The sequence below is a fragment of the Nematolebias whitei genome, chromosome 13 (genome assembly GCF_014905685.2).
Source record: "Nematolebias whitei isolate Nwh7 chromosome 13, NemWhi1, whole genome shotgun sequence".
Classification (NCBI taxonomy): domain Eukaryota; kingdom Metazoa; phylum Chordata; class Actinopteri; order Cyprinodontiformes; family Rivulidae; genus Nematolebias; species Nematolebias whitei.
In genome coordinates, this window is record NC_056510.1 from 11,321,624 (window position 1) to 11,348,550 (window position 26,927).

Genomic DNA, 26,927 nt, shown 5'->3' on the forward strand with positions numbered 1-26,927 from the left:
TATCCTATCCTATCCTATCCTATCCTATCCTATCCTATCCTATCCTATCCTATCCTATCCTATCCTATCCTACCCTACCCTATCCTATCCTATCCTATCCTATCCTATCCTATCCTATCCTATCCTATCCTATCCTATCCTATCCTATCCTACCCCATCCTATCCTATCCTACCCTACCCTATTCTCTTATCTTATCTTATCTTATCTTATCTTATCTTATCTTATCTTATCTTATCTGCTCAGATTAGTTTAATACAAACCACAGTGGCTATAAAATTGTTCATAAAAATATCCAGTCCCATAAAGGAATGAATCTGACCTAAAAAGATCAGCTCGTTCATCACTTTCATCTTTCTGTAATGCTGTAGTTTTCATATCTTATAAGTTAGTTATCTGCTTCAGTCTCAGCTGTTTCAAGCGCTCACTGTTGCTTGCCCACGTTACAAAATATTATTTATGATATTCCAAATCACATTCTGTTGGTCTTTACTGTTGAAATGTGTGAATTGTTTTAAAGGTAAAACCGTCATAATTCCCTAATATAGAACTACAAGTTTCCAGACTGCTGGGAGTTACAAAAGAAAAACAGTAACAGTCCTTAAGCTCCCCACAGCTAGTTCTTCTGTGATCAATTGCAAAGTGACATTTACAAAAGATCCATTACGGAGTGGCCAGGGCGTCCTTATACTGTTATTTGTTACCTGCTAAACAGATTGCTGAACGTGCTGGCCTGCATGGCCTCGGGGTAAAGGGACCAAGAGTGCCTAATTCTCCCCTTAATGCATGGATGTTTTATCGAACCCTTTGATGGAACTCGTAAATAACATTGGAGAAGCCTGCGAAGGAGCGAGGAAGGAAATGCAAGTTGGAGTGGAAAAGTCATTTATCTTCATTTCACCAGGTGTTCCTATCCCTTCTGTCATCTTTTTTAGAAACCAGTGAGAAATAATAGAAGAAACTGATGTCAACCTCCCAACATGAATCAAAAGCCAACAAGTTACTCATCACCCACTCATGGTAGCGTTCCATTCTGCTCAGAACAGCCAAGGCTTATTTCAGTGGTGTCAAGAAAACAGATAAGACAGAATTATGAGACACGTGAATGACGGGGTGTGGGTGGTTGTCAGACGAGTGCACAACATATATCTGTAAAGTAGATCTAGAAATTGATGCAAATATTATGCATTTATGATAACGTTTTAAATGTTCCACCCTGTTTACAAATGTTTTGTCTCATTCTGTCAGCATCTTCCATTCAGAAAATCCAACACACACTTATTCTTATTTTTAGGGCGTTGTTGTGACCCTTGAGCTGTTCATGCATTGTGGGAACCATCATTCCTCAACGTTACACCCCCCCCCCCCACACACACACACACACTTGAAACAAGAGACTAATTTGCACTCACTCAGATCTTCATCTCACTTCTGGATAGACAGTCAGAGCTACTTAAATTAGACCAGTGTGTGCGTGTGCACTTCTCTGTGTGTGTGTTGAACAAATGATCTTAGCAGATACAAACCAGGGATTTCTCTTTCACTTTCTCAGGGATGTTTTATAAGAGTGCACCAGGATGTTTTACAGAACAGACAGCTGGAGGGCATGTTGTCACACTGTAACGCTGAATGGATCATGTCCAGCATCCTGAAAACGCAGTTTTACAAACTGCAACCTGTCGTATATACCAGACAACAACAGGACTTTAACATTCTAAACATTTTACTGCACACCTCAATGAGATTACAACAGTCTGAGTAAAAATAAAATAGGATGTTCTGTCTGACCTCATTTCAGTTACTGAGGTTTTGTTTCTGCAGAAAGCTGCAGGTAATATTTAACGCATGCCAAAATATTTGACTTATTTATTTATTAGACAAGAGCTGATGGTATTTCAATAATCTTTGTCTGTTCCTCACCTGCTTTGGTAAATGAACATTAGATTTACTTCAGACACAGATTAAATTATGGGTTCTGAGGACATTCACATAAAACTGTGTTTCCAATAAATTTCAGTCAGGTCATCTGGACGGTGTCTTTTTTTGTTGAGACATTTCATCCTTCATCTTTTGGACTTCATCAGTCCGAGGAGCCACAACAAATTCAGTCCCACAATCAGCACAACCACATAGTGGACCAACCAGATTGCTGGTGATACGATGGATTCTGGGGCTCGCCCTCTTCTCCGTGGACTCATCTGCGGCAGCCATGGTCAAAGTGGTTTAAAACGTCAACGTTCATGCTCAATAATCCAGGTAAAAAATCCAACAAAGTTCAGTCAGATCATCTGGACGGTTTCTTTTTTTATGTTGTTGTTGAGATGTTTTGTCCTTCATCTAAAGGACTTCATCAGTCCGAGGAGCCACAACAAACCGAGTCCCACAAGCAGCAAACCCACAAAGTAGACCAACAGTGTTTCATTTGTCATCAACTACGCTGACTGATATTATCACTCTCTGGTGTAACCAACCATTTCAAACCTTCTGCTTGTGAAATGACATCAGTAACAAATGCATCGTCATCGTCAGATGTTTGAAACTGTCAGCAGCACATGCTGAACAGACATTGTCAATTAATTTAACGTATACTTGCATAGGACAGTTTATTTTTATTTTCTGAGCCAACATTTTCCAGATTTCCTACAAAATCTTGAAAAGCATTGGATTTAGTTTGAGTATTTTCAAAGTCTTGATAAGTATGGAAAAAATTATATAAAAACATTTGTCTAAAGATGCTATTTCGGTTTAGCACATTAAATTTCCTGTTGTTTGTTCAGCTCATTTGAGGAGGTCATTGTTGCTTTTTTGTGCTGATATCTGTTTTAAATTAATAATGAGGTGGTTGCACTTTAGACAGAATGCAGGTTGATTACTTTATGCTTCCTCTGTTAGCCGTGTCAGCAGCTGTGATCAGATGGAGACGTTATGGGTCAAGTTTTCTTCCTGAGAAAGCCTCTCACTAATTCAGATGAGCAGTAGTGGAGGCATTGCATCGTTCTCCGTTCCATTATTTAAATTAGCCCTACTCTAGACTAATATGCGTTACTTAATTTATTTTTCTGTGTTTAACTAAAGATAAATTAGGTATCATTCATGCACTGTTTCTACAAGCTCAACAATCAAAATCTTCCAAACTCCAGAGTAAGAAAAATAGATTTGTTTTATTTGAAAAGAGATAATTTTAGTGTTTTCTCACAATGTAATGAGACATGCAGCTCACAGTAAAAGTCACCATTTTTTTCGTCTGCTTGTTATTTACTGAGAAATATCTCTGGAGGCAGAGATGAAGACTAAAGTAAGGTGACAGCTCCAGATCAGATAGATGGAAAGAGTTGCCGGGTCTGACTCGCACATTGTTCATTTTTAAGCAAGATGAAACGACGTGTTGGATGCAGAATTAGGGTGGTAGAAACTCAGCTATCTGCAGCTGCTGAGCCGAATGTGCGTTAGTTTGCAACGAGAACCATTCATTAAACTGAGCAGGAATGGATTTTTACACAGGAACGTTTTCAGACAAGGTATAATGAGCACGTCTGAAAACATATTTCTGGGAAGGATGCAAATTAGATGCGTCTTTGAAACACACTGAAATTAATTAGCATAGAGCTGTGGAAAAGTTTGGTCTTCATGTCATCTCAAGAACAGGTAAAATGTTTGTCTAAAGTATCTGATGAGATAAAATTCTGGATACATTAGATTTCCAATCCTCTTCACGTCTAACTGCAGCTTCAGTTTAATCGCCTTCAGTGGCTTTTCTCAGCTGCCAAACTCTTCAGAGTCCAATACATCACATGATGTTTTCATCTGACAGGCCTATCAGCGCCGTCTGTGCTGGTGTTACCACGGTGAAGGATGATGAAATAAGGGGTCTGTTGCCATGACAGGGCTGCCTGGCCCACTGTGCATACAGAAACAAGTAATCCCCCTACTTTTGAGGGATGGCTCAACAAAAAATATGAAGAAATGCAAACAGAGCTCCTTGCTGTCTTGCTGTTGTATCTATTATTCATGTTTTATTAAGTTACAGCTTTATTTGTGATTTCGACCTATTGCAATGTTTTGATGGCCTTCCCGTTACTAGCAAAAATATGTATAATTTAAAACCAGACCAGAATGATCCGCTGAAGTGTTCTCTTACCTTTTTGACAGTTTACGACCTTGAGGAAAGGTATGGTTATGTTCGAGTCTGGAAAAATATAATTAGGTGGTAAACAAGGTAGACACTGGAATATTTGAAACACTGTGACTCTGATGTGGCCAATTAGCAGATGCTGTGTTTGGTTTTGTCATGGTTTGTAATAAGACGAGGGACTCAGATGTAACGCTCACAGGCAGGAGGCAGTAATGTGAAAAAGAACAATGGATTTATTAAACGCTAATATAAAAGGGAGAAAAAAAGGCTGTAATATTATCTATCTATCTATCTATCTATCTATCTATCTATCTAATCTATCTATCTATCTATCTATCTATCTATCTATCTATCTATCTATCTATCTATCTATCTATCTATCTATCTATCTATCTATCTATCTATCTATCTATATATGTATATATGTATGTATGTATGTATGTATGTATGTATGTATGTATGTATGTATGTATGTATGTATGTTTGTATGTTTGTATGTTTGTATACATGTGTTGTGGGATGTGATGAAATATAGGAACCAGGTGTGTGGATTAACTGGATCAGGAGGATAATCAACAGAACTCCAAACAAGTGTATAACAAGCAAAATAGAAAGCGGATTTAACAGAAAGATATACACAATACAGGTCTTTTAAACAATAATTAGTAAAAAAGAAAATTATACTAACTCTGATGTTTTAAGGTGGGATACTGAGGAAAGACTACGAACAATTATAATCTTACCTGTTCTAGACAGTTGCTGATAATTACACTTGCAAATAACAATAAATGTCTCTTTAAACAATTGTATGATACATAGAATTTTTACCCAAAAGTTACATACAAAAGTTACATACATCCAATGTTTAAGCATCTATGCTTTAATCTTTTTAAGGCTGGCGTTACCTTAAGATTGCAGGAGTCCAAGTTGGTCCTGTAATACACAGGTCAGCCGTTAGCTCATCAATTTGTTAAAATCAAATTATATCTCCAAACTGAGGTCTTTTAAATACCTATCTGAAACAGGTCAAATATTAATTGTTGATAACTTCTCTACAAAACCCCATTTCCAAACATCTGAAGTGGCTCTTTAAGAAGCAGAACATGCCAGTCATAAAAATCTAAAAACTAAAATTACAGATCATGGCAGCTTTTGAAGAGCGGAGGGAAATACGTTCCAGTTTTGATAATGTGGACAAAATGATGCAATTTTGACTTTTAAACTGCAGCAAAATCCCAAGTATGAATGGATATTAATTAAAGAATATGTTGTAATGTCAGCATTATTCTTGATAAATCTATTATTTTTCTAGTTTTGGTGCAAGTGCAATTAAGAAAATGTTTATTTTAATTGTTAGTTTAGTCATTGCACTCATTTGACTCAATTAAAATGTTTTCTTTGTAATGCTTCTTATGTTTCTTGCGTAACAAATATAGACCATTAATTTTTTACCTTTCACTCCTTTCTTAATGGGAAACCACCCCATAAGTTGATGTTTGCTAACTGAAATAATACCTCCCACAAACAGCAGCCTACATTTTCTGCGTGTGTTATTTTGTGACTGGTTGAAGCTCAGGGATTTCCATCTGTCTGAACATTTCAGTTTAGTTACGCAGGACAGTCTCCAAAGATCACATAATCCAACGTCAGGGAAAAGACTGCGCTCAGAGATTTGAATTTATGTTTGAACTGAGTGGCTCATAAACAAAAACAAAACACTTTCTGCCAAACTCAACAAAGTTCAGTCAGGTCATCTGGATGGTTTACTGAGACGTTTCATCTTTCATCCAAAGGACTTCTTCAGTCTGAGGAGTCACAAACAAACTCAAGTCCCACAAGCTCCACACACCCATAGTGGGAAATAAAAACAGTTTGCTGGTGATAAGATGTTTTCTGAGGCTTGCCCTCTCCCCTGTCAACTCCTCTTGGGCAGTCATGCCAAAATGGTTTAAAAGACCAAATTTCATGCTCAATAATCCAGTTACAAATCCAACAATGTTCAGTCAGGTCACCTGGATGGTTTGTTTTGGCATGGCTGCCCCGGAGGAGTTGATGGGGGAGAGCGTGGGTCCCAGAAACCATCTTATCACCAGCAATCTCCCCCCCCCCCCCCCCCACTATGGGAGTGTGTAGCTTGCGGGACTTCAGTTTGTTTGTGGCTCCTCGGACTGAAGAAGTCCTTTGTATGATGGACGAAACATCTCAGCAAATAAAGAAACCATCCAGAAGACCTGACTGAACTTTGTTGGATTTGTACCTGGTTTACTGAGCATGAACTTTGGTGTCCTGCCAAACTGTTTACTCTCAAGTTGTTTTAATGCACACACATAACCAAGGCTCTGCTTGTGCTCATATGGATGTACAGAATAAAAAAAAACGTTATTATTGGCAAGAAACACAACACTTCAGACATTTACAGTTTTTGTCTGCTTTCATTTTTAATAAACCTGCTGAAAATTAATCCTCTCTTGAGTTGTCTGTATCAGCATCTTCTCAAGGTCAGCAAGAAACTCATCCTGGATACATTCATAGGAAAAAAGAGCAGAAATAACATTGAAACTGGAAAAATAATTGATCAAACGTAAACTCTCAAATAATAAACAAATTATTGTGGTCTTAATTGCCTATTAATTTGCATTAGATGTGTGTTTAATTTTTGTTCTGTAATCCCATAAATTAAACGTTTTGCCTTATTTGGGGAAAACCTCACCGTCAAAGCTTTACATTTCATATAGGAACACTTATGTAACTTTGAAGCTTTTAAAACTGTTCATGGGCGCAGGTGTCATGATTAATTTATAAGTATATGAAGAGAAACTGATTAAATTTAAAGCTCTAGATGTAAGAATCACTGAAGGCCTAAAGGAAGAGGGAAATCTACTGGAACTATCAGTGTCTCAGATGTTCTGCAGAACTTCTGTTTCTCTAATAAAGCAGAAACCAGTCAAGCTCAATGTTCTGCATGTGAGACTGTGCTCTTGATTTGTACCAACTGGTAAAAAAGTTCATCGACAATGATCATCAACTAAATGAGAAACACAAGAAGAACTGAAATAAGGAAATGCGTTTGTGGAGTTGACTGTTCAGGATGATTCAGCAGAATAAGTTAGAAATGCAGCATCTTTTTTGTGTGTGCTGGGTGAGTGGGGTCCTTCATGATGCAGGTGGCCCTCTTCCTGTATCTGGAGGTGTAAAAGTCTGTGATGGTGGGGAGGCTGACTCGAACAGTCTTCTGTGCAGCCTTCACCACTCTCTGCAGAGCTTTTCTTTCTGCAGCTGTGCGGTCTCCAACAAAACACCATAATAGAATGTGGAATAACTGATTCGGACATCAAACTATCACTTAATGCTCAAAAGTTGTACAAAGGCTATTTAATTTAAAATGCAGGATATTTAAGGAAATGCACAATTCACATCAGGATACTATGGTTAAAACCTGTATATTCTAATGATAAATGATAAGAGTCTCAGTTGTAATGCTTCATAAAATACTTCAAGTTGAACATTAGACGACATCTTTCTGCTGCGGTTTTCTGTTACAATCAAGCAGCTTAATAATATATATATATTCTTTATACCTGCAATGTTTGCTGTGGAACTTTTGCAGAAATCATCCAGCCAGCTCATTTATAAAAGTCTGCAAGACAACAGAGAGAGGCCATGTGAGGATAGCAACTTTATGTGCTGATTCTGTTTCACTTTTTCTTCTTCTGACCTGATTATGAATATATACAACACAAGACACTCTGAGAGAAGAGATGCTGTACCTGGTTAAAGAAAGATAAAAAAAAAAACTGCTGTGCACAGATACATTTATTAAAGAGACAGTTTTAGGTGGTTAAAGTGCCTAATTCAAAACGTATCTTCAGCATACATTTTGTATGATGTCCTGGGTTCTGTGTATACCTGCACGCCACTCAGGACTGTCTCCACAGTAAAACTGTGAAGTCAGAGGATAATTCACACAATGTATGCCTACGACATCATCTCTGTGTTTCATCACTGGCTCCTTCATTGTTTCCAGAATGTTTTTAAGGTCTTACTCCTTAATTTAAAAGGTTTAGTTTGTTTGTTTTCATTTTGTTTTCTTCTTAATATCCACACATAAGTAAGAACACGCCAGTCGACCACTCAGTAGATCCAGCCTTCTAACTCAGTTACCAACAGGAGACAAAATGTTAAAACTTAGTTCGAGCCCTGGGCCACTTTCAGCTGATACATTAACTCAAGTCAGATACCAAAATCTTTTCTTGGTTGCAGGTCCATGAACAAGAGCTTGATCTGTCTCACTTGACGTTTTGCTACTCTTTCCACTTCAGAATCATTAATGATAGAATGATCCAGCCTTCTTTCTGGCTTCAAAGTTAGCCAGCTGGCAAGAGAAGTCTACACTAAATTATGTATTTATCTTTTTTTTTTTTTTTAATGAAAATATTAAAAGAGATACAATATTTTACATTTGAATGATCATTTTGGGGTCCAGATTTGGTTCCACAGCTCTGGAGTTTGGCATAAAGTATGTGAATTAGGCATAAAGATGCTCCACCCTTATGGAATAGTCGACCTCTCCATAAATGTACTGCTCAGACCACAGAAGCATTTACATTTCTGCTTAAGATTGATCTTTTCCTTTGGCTTTTGACTCAAATAGCCTTTTATAGATTATATGAACTTCACCATGAATTGGTATGTTAGCTTAATAGCTATGCAGCAAAAAGGTTCTGGACCAGACTCCCAGCTGGGGCATGTTCTTCCTAAGCATGCATGAGTTCTCTCTGGGTAAGGTTCCTGCCACAGTTCAAAAACATGCATGTCATGTAAAGTGGTCTCTGTGTGGAGAAAGGCACCAGATCCTTGTCATCTTGCACAGGATCAAGTGAGTAAAGACTATAGTTGGATGGATGTTCTTTTATTCCTATTTATTGCATTTTATTTTGGTTTTTATCGATTTTTGTATTGTTTGGTTTGACTTTAAAGCAATTTGGTCAACCTCAGATGCTTTAAATGTGATAAATACATAGCTTGTGACATGTAAATGCTGAATAAACAAACCTGTAGAAACAAGAAATGAAAGATCACATTACCATGACGTCCTGGAGAACCTAAACACTACAGTTTTCATAATTTAAGAGCGATTCACATTCCATTTTACAGAAACACCTGAATGTGTACAGGCATCTGACTTTTACTCTGTTGTTTAAGCACCGTGACATGCACTAAACTACAGCACGAGCTGCTGATTAATTTAATTATGCTTTGATAGCAACAAATAGGTCTTTTCTCTGAACGACAGTAATTCTCCCTGCATGCTGAGAGCATAAAAATGAATCGCCTGAAAAAAACGTCTGACACGAACATTGATACTCCCACTTAATTGGTGTAAATTATACTGAGATGGAATTACTGTAATTTGAGCTAGCGCCTAATAGGTTTTTTTTCTTATTATTGACAGAAAATCATATAATAGGTTGAAAAATCCAAGTTTTGTAAGCTGTTAAAACATTTCCACGGTTAAATTGTTGAAAACCCACATGTGTACTGGTAAAAAAAAAAAATCAAATTAGTTGTATCTTAATTCCCTGGTGCCAAACTGAACACAGATGGCACACTGCATCTATCAACTTCACTTCCTTCTTGCTACTTATCAATATTGCTGCGAGGGATCAGAGGCAATAGAGCAAGAGAGCTGAGTAACCCAAGAGGGATAAAGGTTAGAATGAGGCACAATTAATGTAGGAAAAGGGAAATGGATAAGGGCGTGAGGGAAGGAGACATGAGACAAATCAAGAGGCAAAATGAAAGAGATAAAGATTGATGGTCTTACAGAGAAAGGACACAAAGTGTAGAGGGATGAGACAAAAGTGCGATGAAATAAGTGAGAAAAATGGGAGGATGAGGACAACAGCAACAAAACATCCCACACATGAGGGTCAGGGGCAGACGTAACAAAAAATTATATATAGTTTAGAAGATAAGCTGAGAGAAGGGGAGCAAACGGGAAATCTGTAGAGGTCAAAGAGCAAATGCAGGACAGACAGAAAATGGGGGTGGGGGTTATTAAAGGAGGATTGGGAAGGCAAAAGCAGAGGGACAGGAAGAATCCCAGTAGGGTTTTCCACTGGGCCAGCTTAGCTTGAGAGCAGTGCTCGGTGCAGAACTGAGCCGTAGGTCCTGAATTATTAATCAGAATATTTTGCGGCTGAGAGGACGGCTGCAGCCTTGTTGGATGCTTTTGCTGAGGAAGCAAAGATGCTGTTTGTGCTGTTTGCTTGCATAGTAACTGTAAATTCTCATTTAAAGGTCATTACTACTGGCATTATATTTTTCAGCTTTGAATGTGTGTAATAGTGGCACAAGGTTGAGGATGGATCAAACTTGGTCGTTTTTGTCCTTCTACTTAGGTCACTTTGCTCATTTTCTCTCATAATGATGTTTAATGTTTCAATAGAAATGAGACTTTCCACATTTGGAAGCTACATTCTCTCAGAGAGTTAAAAAAAAAGTCTTGATTACAGGAACACTGCCCAGACGGCTGTATTAGCATAAAAATCTTGTTCAGTCGGGCCTGATTGGTGCATAATTTCTCCTTCCTGTCTCTTCTTGTCATCTCCATGATGAATTTTTAATTACTCGGTCTTTTTACTTACCTGCCTCTGTTTACCAGATTATTCTCTTCATTACAGCGTGCAAATACCGACTTACAAGCAAGATGTTTTCAAGAGAGTCTATGAACCACATATACAGAGCCTCAATCCAAATACTAAATACAACAATCTTTTCTTATCTTTGGAAAGTTTAGTGGATTTTCTTAACTTTATTGTATACATTTTGTGATCCCCCCACCCAAAATGCTGATGACGTCCGTTAGATTAAAAACTAAGAGTTATGGATTGCCATCTGTCAGATGTCTTTTCTCCATCTTTCTTTTTTGTTCCACTTTAATCTCGCACCTGTCTTTTCTTCTGCTGCCACCTCCCCCACTCTGTCTCTGTCTCTGTATAGCTCTGTAACTGCATTTGTCCATCTCTTGCATCCCTCCTCATCATCATTTGAGGCGTATTCCTTCACTCCTTAGGACTTCATTACATTTCTATTTGGTTTCAAATTATTTTGGTAATTTGATATGGACTTTTTTCATAAAGTCAATAGCATGGGTGGTTTAAAGGATAATGGGATGGCAACTTGTCATTGGAAAAATGACTTCTCTGATTTTACTGTACCTGCCAGCAGACAGATGGATGAAAAATTTACAGATTTATTATTTAAAATTTTCCAGTTTTAAAAAATGCCTACTTAGGTATTGAATTAAAGTTCTTTGGAGCATCCATCCATCCATCCATCCATCCATCCATCCATCCATCCATCCATCCATCCATCCATCCATGGGAGTTGGCTTCTATAAACACTCAAACCAAAAGCCAGTTTAGACTCAGCAATTAACCTAAGATATAATATATGTTTTAGAAAGCGTTTGAGAAAACTGGAACACCTGAAGACAACTCACACATTCATGGGAGGAACATGTGAACATAATACAAAATAAAAACCCAGGTGGGTTTCAGATCCAGACCTTTTTGTTGCGATGGAACAATCAAACGTTTCTCTGTGTAGCCCTGGATAAAACTTATTCACCTTTTCTTTATTTTCACTACTGATTTAAAAATCTATCTGAATCTGATGTTAGCTTTTGTCTCAAGTATCTGTGAGTCTTGTTCATGTTTGAGAGTAGGATGGAGTAGGAGATGGATCGACAGATCCTCATCCGCAGTCATGATGGTCTGGTCCTCTATGGTTAAGAGGGACACAGCTTAAAGAACCAAAGCTTCTAATCTACTTGGTTGTTTTTGTTACAACCTTCACTTTTGGTCATGAGGTTGGATCGTGACCAAAATAATAAAATCCTAGATACAAGCAACTAAAATGGTCTATTTGTAAGATGGACAGAGCACCATCATCCTGGGGGAGCTCTAATTAGATCCACTGTTCCTTTGCATCAAAATGAGTCTGCTAAGGTGATTCAAGCATCCGATAAAAAAAAAAAATCCCTCTGGAGTTTTTCTAGACATATCCCACTCAGAGGAGATCTTGGAGCAGACCCAGCACTCACTGGAGAGACTATATGTCCTACTGATCTGAGAACAGTCTTGGACATACAATGAGGAGCTGGTTAGAGTCCTTGGGGAAAGTGAGATCCGGTCTTCTTTCATGGACCTACTGCTTTTATGACCCTGACTATCGGTCTCCTAACAAACAGATAACAACGCCACAGATATTGAACTAGAACTTACCGTAAAGAACTTTTGTCATTTTCTCCTGATCAGTGTTTGTTTTTAACTGTGGCACTTGTACTGTATTGCAACAAAAATTAAACCTATACCACCCTCTCACAACACCAAAAAGCTCTATCATCCACTTTTTACTTGGCAATAGAAAAGTGTGATCATTGTGGGAATTGATTTGGCTTTTGAAAATTTGCTTTTGTTTTATTCACTAAAGTGTTGCAATCTGAATGTTGTCCTGCTCTGTGGTTTTCAAAACCCATAGCAGTTTCAAATTAAGTCTTTGGACAAGGTAACATCAGGAAGAGAGAGTGTTGGTGTTTGGGGCTGGCTGTGTTTTCAGTCTTTCGCCTAGTAACTCAATAATAATTAGGGTTTTATTGGTGCCAAGTTGTAATTGTTGTAGTATTTATAAGGCAGCAGAACAGAAAATAGACAGAACGCACTAAAATCACTGGATATTACAGTTTTATTCCTGGATTTATCAGTTCTTTTCCAGCTTTTACATCTGTCCTTTCATCCATTCATTATTTGCTGCTTGTTGGGGTTGTGGGGGCAACAACTTGAGCAAACTCTATCTGCAATCTCATTCTTTGTGTCACTAACAGTTTGTGTCCACAGGTGAGCGTAGGAACGCAGAGTGATTTGTGAACACAGAAGTTAGCTCTCTCTTCACCCCAACCGACTGGCACAGAGTTCACAAAACTGCAGAAGCTGCACCCATCCATCTGTTGATCCGCGTTCTTCCTACACTCATGAGCAAAATGCCAAAATACCTCAACTTCTCCACTTGAGGCAGCACCTCAACTCGACATGGGCAGTCCACCCTTTTAGCACCTTGGCCTCAGAACTGGAGGTGCTCTTCTTCACCCCAGTAGCTTCACACTCGGTTGTGAAGCGTTCCAGTAAGAGCTGAAGATCACTGCATGATGACGCCAACAGGATCACGTCATCTGCAAATAGCAGAGACAGAATCCTGAGACCACCAAACTGGATGCCACTTCATCATTTACATTTTCAGTCTTTTCACAGTCACCATTTACATTTTTTCTCCTGTCTTCGTAGTCAGCATCGTTTTCCTCTCACTCTATTTTCAACACTCTCTTTTCACTCCAACACTATTTTAGTAGCTCCCTATTTCTTCTTGTTAGTCTCCTACTGGTGGACCCTGATTTTACCTCTTCCTCCATTTCAAACAACTCCTCCTCTGGTTTCTCTGTCTTGTTAGTATCTGGTCATGCATGCTTGCCACTCTGATTAACCAACAACCCGGAGGACAGTACACGGAATAGTGTCTGCTCGCCTCTGGAGAGGCATCGATTTGCTGGCAAGCGGTAACCACAGAGACGGCTGGCACATCGAAATGAGCTCAAGTGCAGAAACTGAAAAATGAATAACTGCAAGGACACTGACACCCACAATTTGTACATCAGTAGCTTTAAAAAATGGGTCCAATCTTTTTGTACTGATGAACAAACATTACTTTAATTCACTGATTTCATTCATTCACTGCCAATGCATTTGCAATGACTTTATTCTGGCTTTCTTGTAAACCATTTACTCAGATTGACAAGAATATTATGGTTTTCTATAAATATTTTACTTTATGGCACAAATACTCTTGACTAAAACCCACATCTAATTTCTTTATAATGCTGAGACTTTGTGATTACATACGGATTATCACAAGCATAATGAGAACATTATTGACAGAGCTATAAAACGTTTTGCACAAGATGGTATGATTTCCACTGATACATGAAAATTGGAAGTTACTGAAAGTAAATTTGACACTTAAATGTTCTCAGAGGAAACCTTGAAAGTGAAAGGATAGCTTCTTTCCTCTGAGGCATCATTTAGTGTGTGTGTGTGTGTTTTGTAGATGTGGGACTGCACATTCAGAATAACAAACTGCACATCTGAGTTAAACACATGATGCTTGGTGTTAGGGTTGAGTGCATTCGTGAACCACAAGCTGCCTTGGCATGTAAATATTAATAAACGAAAGCTTTTACATGCAACAGCCAATAATCCATCTGGTTATCAATCAACTCTGGATGTAAATATAGTGAAACAACAAGATCAACATAAACATTGTTTAGAGCAAATCTTTAAATGCCGCTCGGCAGATGTGTACCTTTTTTTTTAAAGGTGCTCGTTGCAACGTCATGAAAACCAATCAAAAAGAAATTATAAAATAAGAAACAACTTCTCATATTGATGAGTAATGTGTCCTTACATCAATAAAGCTTTTTTATTTTTCTATTTTGACATATTACTGGTTAATTTGCCTTTAAAAACACTGTGCAAAAGCCTTATTTCATAATGTTTTGCTAAAATTAGACAGATTTTGATAAATAAATGTTTAGAACGGATCTTGAGTTTTCCAGACCTCTTGGAGGTGGTTTTATATCCTCTTGACATTTATTTATTTATTTATGAATCATTTAAGCATAAGAAAAGATCTAACCGTTCTTTTTGATGGGTTCTTCTTTGCTGAACCATCTTGTCTTTTAATCCAAAAGACTGAACAAGACTTGGAGAAAAGACGAAGCACTTCACTAAAGAAGAACCCATCCAGAAGAACTGACTCAACCGATTTATCGATGTGGATTATTGAGCATGCATCAGAACAAAAAAAAAGGCTCAAAGCTGAATGAATCAAACCAGTATTGTGTCTACACATGAAGCACAACTCGTCAAAGAAGCATTTTTTCTTGCATTCACTGTGGAAACTGGTGCATTCTCAGTTTGTCTCCATTTCTAGACACTTCACATGCGGGTCAGAGGTCTGATAAAAGCTGAGATTCATAACGCTTCTGTCTGCAAAACAACAAGAAAGAGCAGACTCAGAGGTGGAAGTGTGACTAAGAAAACGCTGGAGAAACAGGGTGAAAGGAAATGAGCAGATTGTGGGAAGTCATGCGTTTCTACTAAGCATGACTGATGCACGAGTCTGTGTGGGATCGCCGTCTCCGCTCTGTACTCCTGATTTTTAAACATTAGTTCCCGTTCCTCTCTTGTTTAGAAATGATTTTTCTTCTTACCGTTCCACTCCTCTGTTGGAGTTTAGTTCAAGTTTTCGGCCCTTCTGCTCTGCAGAGCATTGGGGGTCCAAGCAGAATAAATAAAACGCGGCATGGCGATCCTCGAACGACTGAATTAAAAAAAAAATATATATGAGAAGTGGTGTTCGTCAAAGGATGTGTGAAGGGCTGAGTAAAAACAAAGCTCAGCTGAAAGGAAGAGAAGATTAAAGCTTTGAGTTCAAACCAAGTCCCATCTTGGCCTCAAATCTCCTGTTGCCATGGCGATTAAACAGCCAGTGTGGCGTCCCATGAGACCTGAAAGTACTGAGACAGAGAGCTCTATACACAAGGACAGACAGGATAAAAAAATAAATAAATACAGGTACTTGCACTGCAAATAATGTACAACACTCTATGTAGTTAAACTCAAAGTAGTTTTTATGTCAATTTTATAAAAGTGTATATGATTCCAAATTAAAAAAGATCCCCTCCTAAATATTTAATAACTCAACATGGACTGCAGTTTAGCTTGGCACATGACTGTTCAGTGATTTTCAATAGATGTTGTCATTCAGAGCTTTTTGTCTTGTATTCAAAAAAAAAAAAGTACGTTTGGAGGATTCAAAATGAATTTAATTTATTTAAAAAAAAGAAACACTTGAAAAGTTCCTTGATTATTACATAATTTTCATCAACCCATCCATTCTCTTTACCCGCTTCTTCCTTTGGTTGACAAAATCTCATGCGGGAGATTTTTCAGAGTTCGGATTAAAATCAGGATAACCGCTATAGTTATTTTTTTTTTTTTAATATATTATAAAATAGAATTATATTTTCCTAGCTAGGTTTTAAAAGAAAATAAAACTTTAGATAAACACAAAGTTATTACGTTTCTTTTTTTTTTAGGTATTTTACCTAAAAGTATTGAAAATGCAGCAGAGCTTGCAGCATAATAAATGAGCAGCGTGAAGAACCACTTTCAGCACAAACTCAAAATATTTCTTGTATGACTGAAAATATGTCACGCTAGTGTTGGGAATTTTTGTTCAACTCATGTAAAAATTGGTTTAATTTTTTTTAAATTTTGGGGAAATCAATTAAAAAGTCTCACTGCAGTGTTTAATTGAGGCATGAGCTAAACAAGCTAAAATAAATAATAATAAATTAAAAAATCATGAATTTCGTTGAAGTTTTGCTGCTGTTCTTGCGCTCACAGTCTTGTTTATTGAGAAATTTTCACTTTAGCTGTTGGCCAACGAGCCCCTTAAATAGCAGAAGAATTCAGAGCTGACCTGTAAGCTGCAAAGCAAACCCAAACCATGAACCTTCTACTACCGTGCATGGCTGATGCTTTTAGATGTTGCTCAATTTTCTGATTTGTTCACTATGCTTGTTTCAACAAATAAAAATCTAAATAAATGTAATTTTAGTAGAATCACAAGCTGGTATTTTTAAACGCCTTATATTTTAGAAAACTATGTTTTGTATTTTTTGTCAATAACAACAAAGTTGAAACAGATAACAGAACAAACCTAATTGTTTTCCAATAGTGTTTGTGCTAAGGTGTATTATGTGCAACGATTTGTGTTTATGAGACTGTTCTGTCAATAAAAGAGTGAAAACATTCAAATGACATAATCCACTAATGGACTGTTTTCTGTCTCCGCAGCCGTTTCCTTCATGAGACACAGCGCGTCAGCTTTTGGATTTGCAGTAAGTCCCGGCTCCCCTCTTTCCTCCTTTTGCCTTGATCAATTAGTTACTACAGAGGTCTGATTTATTAATGAATCCCAGCGCCAAAGTGTTATTGGTCCCTTTGTTGCCACGGTAACAGAGGGGAGAAGACTCGGCAAGGAGCTGAAGTTGAATGTCAAAAAGCTTATTGTGTCTCCAAAACAAGACTTCTGGCTCTAACAGGACAAAAGCTTTTTATTATTATTTAATGTAAAAAGATGATTGAGCCCGTTATTAGTAGAGAAAAGGGTAAAGCTTAATAACAGTGACGTTAAAATGAATAAATTCCTGCCTTGGGCTATTGACTGGAAATGAGATCAGAATAAAGCGATGAGAATTTTTGATCTGCTGTTGGTACCTTTTTACCACTGACTGGATTTTAATTAAGTGCTTTGTGGTTTAATAAGTGGGAAATATGCAAAACATCTGCTTATCTGTTGATGTTCCTACCACAATGATTAAAGTTAGCATTATACTTTTAATCATTAAAAACTGAAATGATGCTGATTATTGCGCATTTTATTATTCCACTTTAGAAACTTGATTTTCTTTGATATCCTTGGTAAATTAATTACTCCAGAATAAACCACAAAGTCCCAGCTTCATGTTTTAACAATGTTTTCCAGCAGTATTGATGATGTCTTTATTTATAAACATAAAAATTAAAATGATAATTCTAATTAATGGTGCATTACCAAATCATAGAAATATATATTGTGTTATCAAGTTAAAATTATTTCTATAGCAGGCTATGTAATTTGGTACTTTCTTTAAAAAATGACAAAACAAAACTAGAGAAGTTGCATTTCCTGCAAAACTGCCGTGTGAATGCTTATTCATTCAACCTTTATTTATACAGGTTAATCCCATTGGACTTGGACTGAAAGACTTGCCGAAAAATAGCTGAAATTAGATAAAAACATGATGAAATGTAGCTGAAATGGAAGAACAAACCTAAGTTAGCAGAAGAAAGCAGAAAGAACATATTTGCTGAGTTAGGTTTAAATAAGCAGAAATAAGTACAAAAATGAGGATGTTAGCTTAAATAAAGGGCTGAATTTAGCAACAAAAAATAGCTGAAAAGTAGCTGACAAGGCAGAAAGAAGCTTAAACTACCTGAAGTAAGTGGTAGGAGCTGAAATGAGCTAACAAAAAATGGAATCAGCTAAAAAAACTAAATTTAGCACAAACAGCTTAATAGTAGCTGAAATAGCAGAAAAAAGCTTAAACTAGCAGAAGAATGCTGAAAGAAGCATAACAAGCTGAAATTAGTAGAAAGAAAATTTGAAAAGTAGCTGAAATTACCACGAACAACTTGAATTTATATAAAAACACTTGAACTAAAAAAAAAAAAGCTAAAAAAAGCTGAAAATTTGGAACACAATTAAATTATAAATTAACAGAAGAAAGTAAAAGAACGTTTGCTGAAATAAGCAGAAATTAGCACAAAAAGTGGAAATGATCTGAAAAAAGCTGAAATTGTTAAAAAAAAAAAACCACAGCTGAAAAATGACTAAAAATTCTGAAAGAAGCTGAAATTACAAGAAGAAAGTGGAGAGAGAACATTTTTGCTGAAAAATGTTGAAATAATGCAAAAGAAGTGGAATTGGCCAAAAAAGCTTAAATTAACATAAAATCAGTTATATAGAAGCTGAAAGAGCAGAAAAAGTTGAAACTTGCAGAAATGAGCTAAAATGAGCTCAACAAGCTGAAATTAGAAGAAAGAAGTTAGAAGAAGCACAAAAATATTGTAGTTAGCAGAAAGAAGCTGAGAGTGACACAAAATAGCTGATAAAACAGCTAAAATCAGCTGGAAATAGCTGATTTTTAAAATGTGTACAAGGTAACTGAAATAAGCTGAACAAGAACAAAATGTGAAAGGAGCAGTAAAAGTTTGTAAACAGATCTAAAGATTTGAAAGATGTAAAAAGAGCTGAATTAATTTTCTATGAGAAAAAATGGCAGAAAAGGCAAACATTTAAATATTTCAAAAAGGTAAAGTTGCACCAATACCAAAAGCAATAACAGGATTTTCCTGAAAGAGCTGAACGCTTTGATGTATGATTTGTTGAAATAGCACAAAAAGTGCGGAACGAGAAAGATGCTGAAAAATGTACGGAACAAAAATGGATCACAGTAGTGTGAATGCTTCACGAACATTCACACTATTACTTGCTACCATATGTGTTATGTGTTCACCTTAACTGGTTTCAAAGTATAATAATTTTAATTTATTTAGGTATATTTTAATTTTACTGCTTTCACTACATGTGATTTCACAGGTTTTAGTATAAGAAATGTTAATTTAACTGTTTTCTCGCTGCCTTTCTCTCTCCCTGGCACCTCCATCTCTGTTCCTGCTGTAGTTTGACGCCACGCTGGACGTCATGTCGTCCGCCATCGTCTTATGGCGCTACAGCAACGCGGCAGCTGTGCACTCTGCGCACAGAGAGTACATGTGAGTAGAGGCTTGTCTAACATGAAACAATCAGGGACAAAATCAGGGAAAGCAGAGCTACTTGTGCAGGAGGGGGCGAACGTGAGAGTAGACCTGTACACCAATAGTTTTATTTGACAGAATTGCTGGTCTATTAATATTTTAATCATGCCCAGTGAGTCTTTTTATTGGTGTCTTCTTATTGACCAACTAAATGTTTGTCAATGCATATTACAGACAGACTGCAGCTTTGTAGACTTAATTAACTGTCTGGTTGCACGGAAGCCTGTCTGTCTAGTAAGAACTCCCTGTTTCAGCTCAGAGGTGTCGCTGGTAATGAAAGACCTAGAAGCCCCTTTACACAAAGCACGATGTTCTGAATAAACCAGACAGTCATCCATTTTCTGAGAAACACAGACATAAAGTTTTTATTGCGGGTAACTTTGTGCCTCACAGCTGTATCACTGAGCGTGTAATTTCTGACCTTTAATTTTGAATATCTGTGGATGACTTGGCTGTAAAGCAAACCCGCTCTGTCTTAATTCATCACAAGGTGATTAATTGGGCTTTTTGAAACTAAATCCAGACCTTTGTCTTTACTGTGTGTGTGTCTGCAGAGCATGTGTCGTCCTGGGGATTGTGTTTGTTCTTTCCTCCCTGTGCATTCTTGGAAAAGCCATTCATGATCTGGCTACAAAGATGCCTCCAGAAGTGGTAAGACTGCACACTAAAGCAGAACAGCAGCTAACTGAGCTTCAAACAGTCGAGTGTTGCACTTACATCAAAAAACCTTCAATGCAGCAGATCCTGTTGACAATAATCTGTTTTGTTTAAACTAAATAACTGCTGGAGACGACTTGACTCAAACATGACTCGTTGTTGCAAGAAAATGTAGAAATAACATAAAAAATGATAAGCAAAACAATACGACCATGAAACGTATCAGCCACCAAACTGATCCAATACCTTAAAGAAAAAAAAACCATGTCAATATAGAACAATGTTCAGTATAAGGGTTTGAAATAGACAATATTATTTTTTACATTAAATAATGCTATACAACTTTAGTGACCGTGAATATTTTTTTTTTACCAACTTTCTTTATTAAAATGCATTATAAAATAGTTCAATTTAAAATCCTATTTGAAAACAATAGAGCATTTGCAAATATGATTACATTAGATACAATTTACAGTTATTATAATGGGATTTTCTCATTTTAAAGTAAATATACTCTGATAAAAAAAAATCAGTAAATAACCTTGTTTTTCTGTAGTCAGTTATTTTGTTATTGTGTTGGTTACAGTCCACACTGAAACACAGTTTATCTTTTCTCTGAACCTTCTTCCGCAGTTTTTAAATGTTCAAGTCTTCACCTTCTGTCATTTTACCAACCCATTCAGCCAAGACAGAAAACAGTTTTAATTCTTAAAATAAAGTGATTTGTTGTGCAGCCTTAAAGCTTTAAAATATGGTGATTGTTTTGGCAATTCAATTAAATTCAATTCACTTTATTTATATAGCGCCATATCACAACAAAGTTGTGTCAGGGCACTTTACAGAAACCTTCACATACATAGAAAAAACAATTAGTAAAGTTCTGTATCTAAGGAATCCAGCAGGGTCAGTGAATCTTCACTTCACTGCAGTCTCCCATCCTGAGCAAGCACAGTGGCAACAGTGGAAAGGAAAAACTCCCTTTTAAAAGGAAGAAACCTCCAGCAGAACCAGGCTCAGGACAGGTGGCCATCTGCTTTGACCGGCTGGGCTTGGAGGACAGGAAGGAGAGACAGACGAACACAGAATGGCAGGTCCAGATGTAGGTGCAGGTGTACCTGAAATACAAAAAACACATCAAGGATAGAAAAAAATAATTACAAATACAAAACAGGTTGAGCAGAGTAAGTAGAGACAGTAGCAGAGTGAAAAACTGTGTTCAGTTTGTCCTCCAGCAGTCTAAGCCCATAGCAGCATAACTAAGGGACAATTCAGTAAACCCATACCGATCCTAACTATAGAATTTATCAAAAAGGAAAGTCTTGAGCCTAGTTTTAAAACTAGACAATGTGTCAGCCTCATGGACAGAAACTGGAAGTTGGTTCCACAAGAGAGGAGCCTGATAACTGAAAGCTCTGTCTCCCATTCTGTTTTTGGAAACTCTAGGAACCGCGAGTAAACCTGCAGCCTGAGAGCAAAGTGCTCTGTTAGGAAAATATGGATAAATAAGATCTCTAATATAAGCTGGAGAGCTTTGTAGGTTAAAAGTAAGATTTTGAATTCAATTCTGGACTTGACAGGGAGCCAAAGGAGAGAAGCTAAAACTGGAGAGAAATGATCTCTCCTACTAACTCCAGTTAAGACTCTGGCAGCAGCATTTTAAATTTACTGAAGACTTTTTAAAGAAGTATTTGGACACCCAGATAAACCATTGCAATAGTCCAGTCTAGATGTGACAAATGCATGAACCAGTTTTTCTGCATCATTTTTAGAGAAGATGTTTCTAATTTCAGAGATATTACGCAGGTGGAAGAAGGCGGTTCCAGTAACAATTTTAATGTAGGGGATAAAAGACACGTCCTAGTCAAAATTAACACCAAGATTTTTAACATTAGAACTGGAGGTCAGATTAATGCCATCTAAGGAGGGTAAAAGACAAAAAAATATCCCTGAGATGCTCAGGTCCAAAAACCAAAACCTCAGTTTTGTCTGTGTCCAAAAAGAGAAAATTAAGGGTCATCCAGGTTTTTATGTCTTTAAGACATGCTTGTAGTCTAAGTAGCTGATTGGATTCATTGGGTTTCATGGACAAATATAACTGTGTATCATCAGCATACAATGAAAATTTATCCCATGCTGTTTAATAACTTTACCTAATGGAAGCATATACAAAGTAAAGAGTACTGGTCCAAGCATTGACCATTTAATGCTTGATTCCAAAATAACTTATTGAACATTTTAAAATGAAAAAATATTAAGATTTTCATATTGGAGGGACATTTTATAAACTCACTACATTGGTTTCTTTTCAGTCATCGATAGTATATTATTCTTGTCAATATGTCCCCCCCCCCCCCCCCCCCCCCCCCCAAATCATTGTCACAATTTGCCTATTGAAGCAACAGGGGTAAATTGTTTTTTTTATTTTTCATTCATCAGCTTCCATCCCTGAGGCCGTCATTTGACATTTAAGCACTGTCCTTAACGTTCGTCTTGCTTTTCGTCCCACCGAGTTTTGAACAGTTTTTCTTGGAATTACTAAAAAGCAGTTTAGGTTCTCTTAGAAAATAATACATTTTTCATCAGATAACGATTGTTTCTTTGTTCAAACCGTGTTCAGCAGGACAGAAAAGCTTTTGCTTTTAGAGGTTAACAGTACTGAAAGTGAAAGGGTTCCTAAAGTTATAATATTTAACATCCATTCATACATTATTGTGTACCTGCATCTTCCTTTTTGGGTCAAAGGGGTCACAGGTGACCATATCCAGCAGTCACTGTGTGAGAGGCAGGGGACACCCTGGACAGGTCCATTACAGGGACACATAGGGACAAACAACAATCCACTCTCTCTCACTCACACCTATGGAGAATTGTAGAGTTATCAATCACCCTGACATGTATGTTTTGGGTCAGTGGGAGGGAATCGGAGTCTACATAGAAAACCCACTCATACATGGAGAGATTATGCAAACTCCACCCAGAAAGGTCAAAAGAGATCAAAGATTTGATCCAGCGACCATCTCGCTGAACTGATCCACCATGCTGCCCATCATTTAACGGCAAAAAATAATTTAAAAAATGACCTATTCTGTGACTGAAAAGGTTTTTCTTCCCATCCGACAACAGGAAAAAGTCCAGTTTTTTATTTTAAATTTTCTTAAATTTGGGGGATTTACATGTCCTGGATGGTTAAATTCTGTACCAGCACACCTTTGTAACTCTTTTGTTCTCTGCATTGCTTAGACACTGAATTGAACTCCTTTCTTTTAATAATCTTACCAAACTATGTTAGATCCCAGGGCAGCACGGTGTAGTTGTGTCTCACTGGGATACAACCATTGAAGATTAGTCCCCAACTCAAATTGTGAGAAAATTGCAGGAAAATAGACATTTTCTGTTTCACTGGAGTGTGTTTTCAATTCAGTTCAATTCAGTTGATTTATAAAGCACTAAGTCACAACAGAAATTATCTCAAGGAACTGAACAAATACATTCACATGCATAACAATTCAGTTAGTAACATTATTTATTCAGGGTAGCCAGTAGATTCTATTGAATCTTCATTTTGTCACAGTCTCCCATCCTGGGCCAGCACAAGACAACAGTGCATGTCAACTCTATACATTTTGGGTCTAAATTTATTGCAAAACTTTTTTATACATGTTTGTAACTCATGAAATAATGGCCTCTACAAAAAACATTTGGGAGACTTCCGTATGAATGTTGTTTGCTAACTAATTACCAGCAGTTGCAGACAAATATACTGCATCTAGTTTTGAAGCACTGTTGTTCTCAGAAGGGCCCGTTCTGTGTGAAGTCTGAATGTTTTACCTGTGGATGCAATGGATTTATTTTCTTCTGACTGTCCAAAGAACTACAATTAAGATTAAATGGTAGTTCTAAATTGCCCTTAGGGGTGAGTGTTAAGGTTCCTCCTTGTTTATACACGTGTGTCCCTGTCATGGATTGTACACATGTCCACGAGGTTTCCTAAATTTTAAGTGACTGCTGGACAGAGGCAGCAGCTCCCCAGGACAACAAACCAGAAACTCGGATCATTGTAGAGTCCCCAGTTCACTTCATGCTTTGTGTCTGTGGGAGGAAACTTCATGGTCAAACCATGTACGTTCCCCACAGAAGGTTTCAGTCAGGAGTCAAACCTGCAACCTACATGCTGTGAGGTAACATAACTAACACTGCATTCCAAATTAAAGGACCATAATTCCAAATTAACAAAGCTAAAGTCAACACAGTGAGTTTTTCATTGAATTAACCTACACAAATAGTGCAGTTACAAAAATAGCACTAAAATTACTGTATGTGGGAATGTGTGGGAATAAGTATGTCCATCAGTTGGAATACATTACTGCCAGTTTCTACAAAATATACATGTATACATACATTATATACACACACATATATATATATATATATATATATATATATATATATATATATATATATATATATAAAGTTGTCTTAACTGTGAATGTTTATTACACTATTTCTCATTACATAGGACTGTGTCTGCTTAACTATTGGTGAATGCCACCAAAATAGCCTTCAGTATTTTTCAGATTTTTAAATTTTTAAATCACACATCATTTTGTCCTGAGTACATTTCAATGACATTTGGGTAGATGTGGCATAAATATATTAATATATTTAGAAAAAAAAAATCAAGAGCATAAATGATAAAGAGATATTACCAAGTGATGAAGGTCAGTGGAGGAGCTGGTTAAAAGCTGCAGCTATTCTGCAGACTGTTCATTGCCTTTCTGCCATTATAATAATGTGTGTATGGAGTGTGTGTGTGTGTGTGTGTTTGGTCCCAGGGGATTTTCCTAACACCAGTGAAATCCTATTACAGCTATTTGTCTTTTTGACACCCCCTGCCAGCTTCTCGCTCATTTCTTCACCTCATCTGTCTGTCTTTGTGGGTTTCTCTCCAGTTTTAAGCATCTAGCATGCAAATATGTGCTAGTACTGTAATACATCTTGGTATACTCAACACGAAGAGAAAACAAAACAACTAGAGACTGTAAACAATGAGGTGAAATATTATCAGCGTGTCACTTGGGTGTAATCAGTTTGGTTCAAATTGTTCTCAGACACCTGTTTTTGTTTACATCTATAAATGTATATATGTACGTCTGTGACAGGAAGCTTGTGGTAGCAAAATAAAAAGTAGCTGCAGTACATTTTAAATAATAGAGCAGTGTCATCTTTTTTTAAATTATTCAGTTTTTCTCACTGAACTTGTTTTTTTTAACCATGTGTCAGTCTGCCTACTTTTTATTGTTCTCGTCTACATCATTTTATTCTTTTTACAACAAGCCGACTTCATCCGTCTGCCCGGATGCTGTTTATCATCATGCATAGTCTGTTTACACCTTTGGGCTTCCTCACTGAGGTCTTCATCAAAAAGCAGTCACAGGTGATTCGAAGAACCAGACGTGATCTGTTTTTACGTTTCACTCGTGCATGCTTATGTCTCGCATGGATGGCGTATTTGCGACCGTGCAAAACATCTAATGAATGAGGACAAGGATGTTTTTTTTTCGTTTTCTTTACGGGCTCAGGAAAAAAAACTCTGCTGTGGCTTGGTGATCTGAGAGACTACAGCTCACGTAGACGCTGAACAACCTGAGGGAAAAATCGATACAGTTGGGAATACTGTAAAATGCTGCCAACTTGGGCGGTAAAATCAGATCGAGTGGACAGGGGGGTGAGGAAAAGCAGACATCACGATTCACATCACGTCGCCTGGAACAGCTCTGACTGGCTGTTTGTGTCTAGTACTTGATTAAATCCAGAGCAGAGAGCTGCCCCCTCTAACTCTAAGGATGGAGAGGGAGGGAGCTGTCATGCAACAATTAAAATGTACTGTATGCAAACATCGCACCAGTTGGTTTCACTCTTAGAAAAGGTCTTGATAAGATATTCCCTGCTTCAATTATGCATGAGGAAAGATTTATGTGTGCCTAAAGAGAATGGAGATCTCCTCATGCTGCAGCGAGCCAGCTGAAAACATGCAGCACATATAAAGTGAGCAAAACAAAAAGAAAATATGACTGCCACCAGGATGATTCTGAAAACACCACAGGTTTGGTAAAGATTCAATTCATTTGAATTCAGTTTATTTATATAGCGCCAAGTCACAACACAAGTCGTCTCAGGGAACAGAAACATTCACATACATAAAAATCAGTTAATAACATTATTTATCTAAGGAGCCAGAAGACTGCGTCGAGTTTTCACTTCGTCGCAGTCTCCCATCCTAAGCGAGCGCAGAGGCAACAGTGGAAAGGAAAAATTCCCTGATGAGGAATACATTTCCAGCAGAACCAGGCTCAGGACAGGCGGCCATCTGCCGGCTGGGCCCAAGAGGACAGGAAGGAGAAACGAACACACAATGACAGGTCCAGGACAGAGGCCATCAGGTTATTCTCTAGGAGGAAAGACAAAAAAGACAAAATCACATGTTAGGAAAGAATAATTACAAATACAACATTCATTTTTATGCATTTGTAACTATTCATTTGATGAAATGAAGTCAATTTGTGCTCAAGTAATCTAAGGTTACAGCAGCATAGGATAA

The 26,927-nt window shown here is 37.3% G+C and overlaps 1 protein-coding gene across 1 annotated transcript in view; it reads left to right on the forward strand.

Annotated features, from left to right (window-relative positions):
- The window catches only part of LOC119419032 (transmembrane protein 163), a 69,056-nt gene that overhangs the window by 35,618 nt on the left and 6,511 nt on the right, over positions 1 to 26,927 (forward strand). The window contains exons 3-5 of the mRNA XM_037686330.1: positions 17,108 to 17,151; positions 19,539 to 19,630; positions 20,227 to 20,323. Of these exons, the coding sequence (XP_037542258.1) occupies positions 17,108 to 17,151; positions 19,539 to 19,630; positions 20,227 to 20,323 (233 nt within the window). The remainder of the gene's footprint in view (positions 1 to 17,107; positions 17,152 to 19,538; positions 19,631 to 20,226; positions 20,324 to 26,927) is intronic.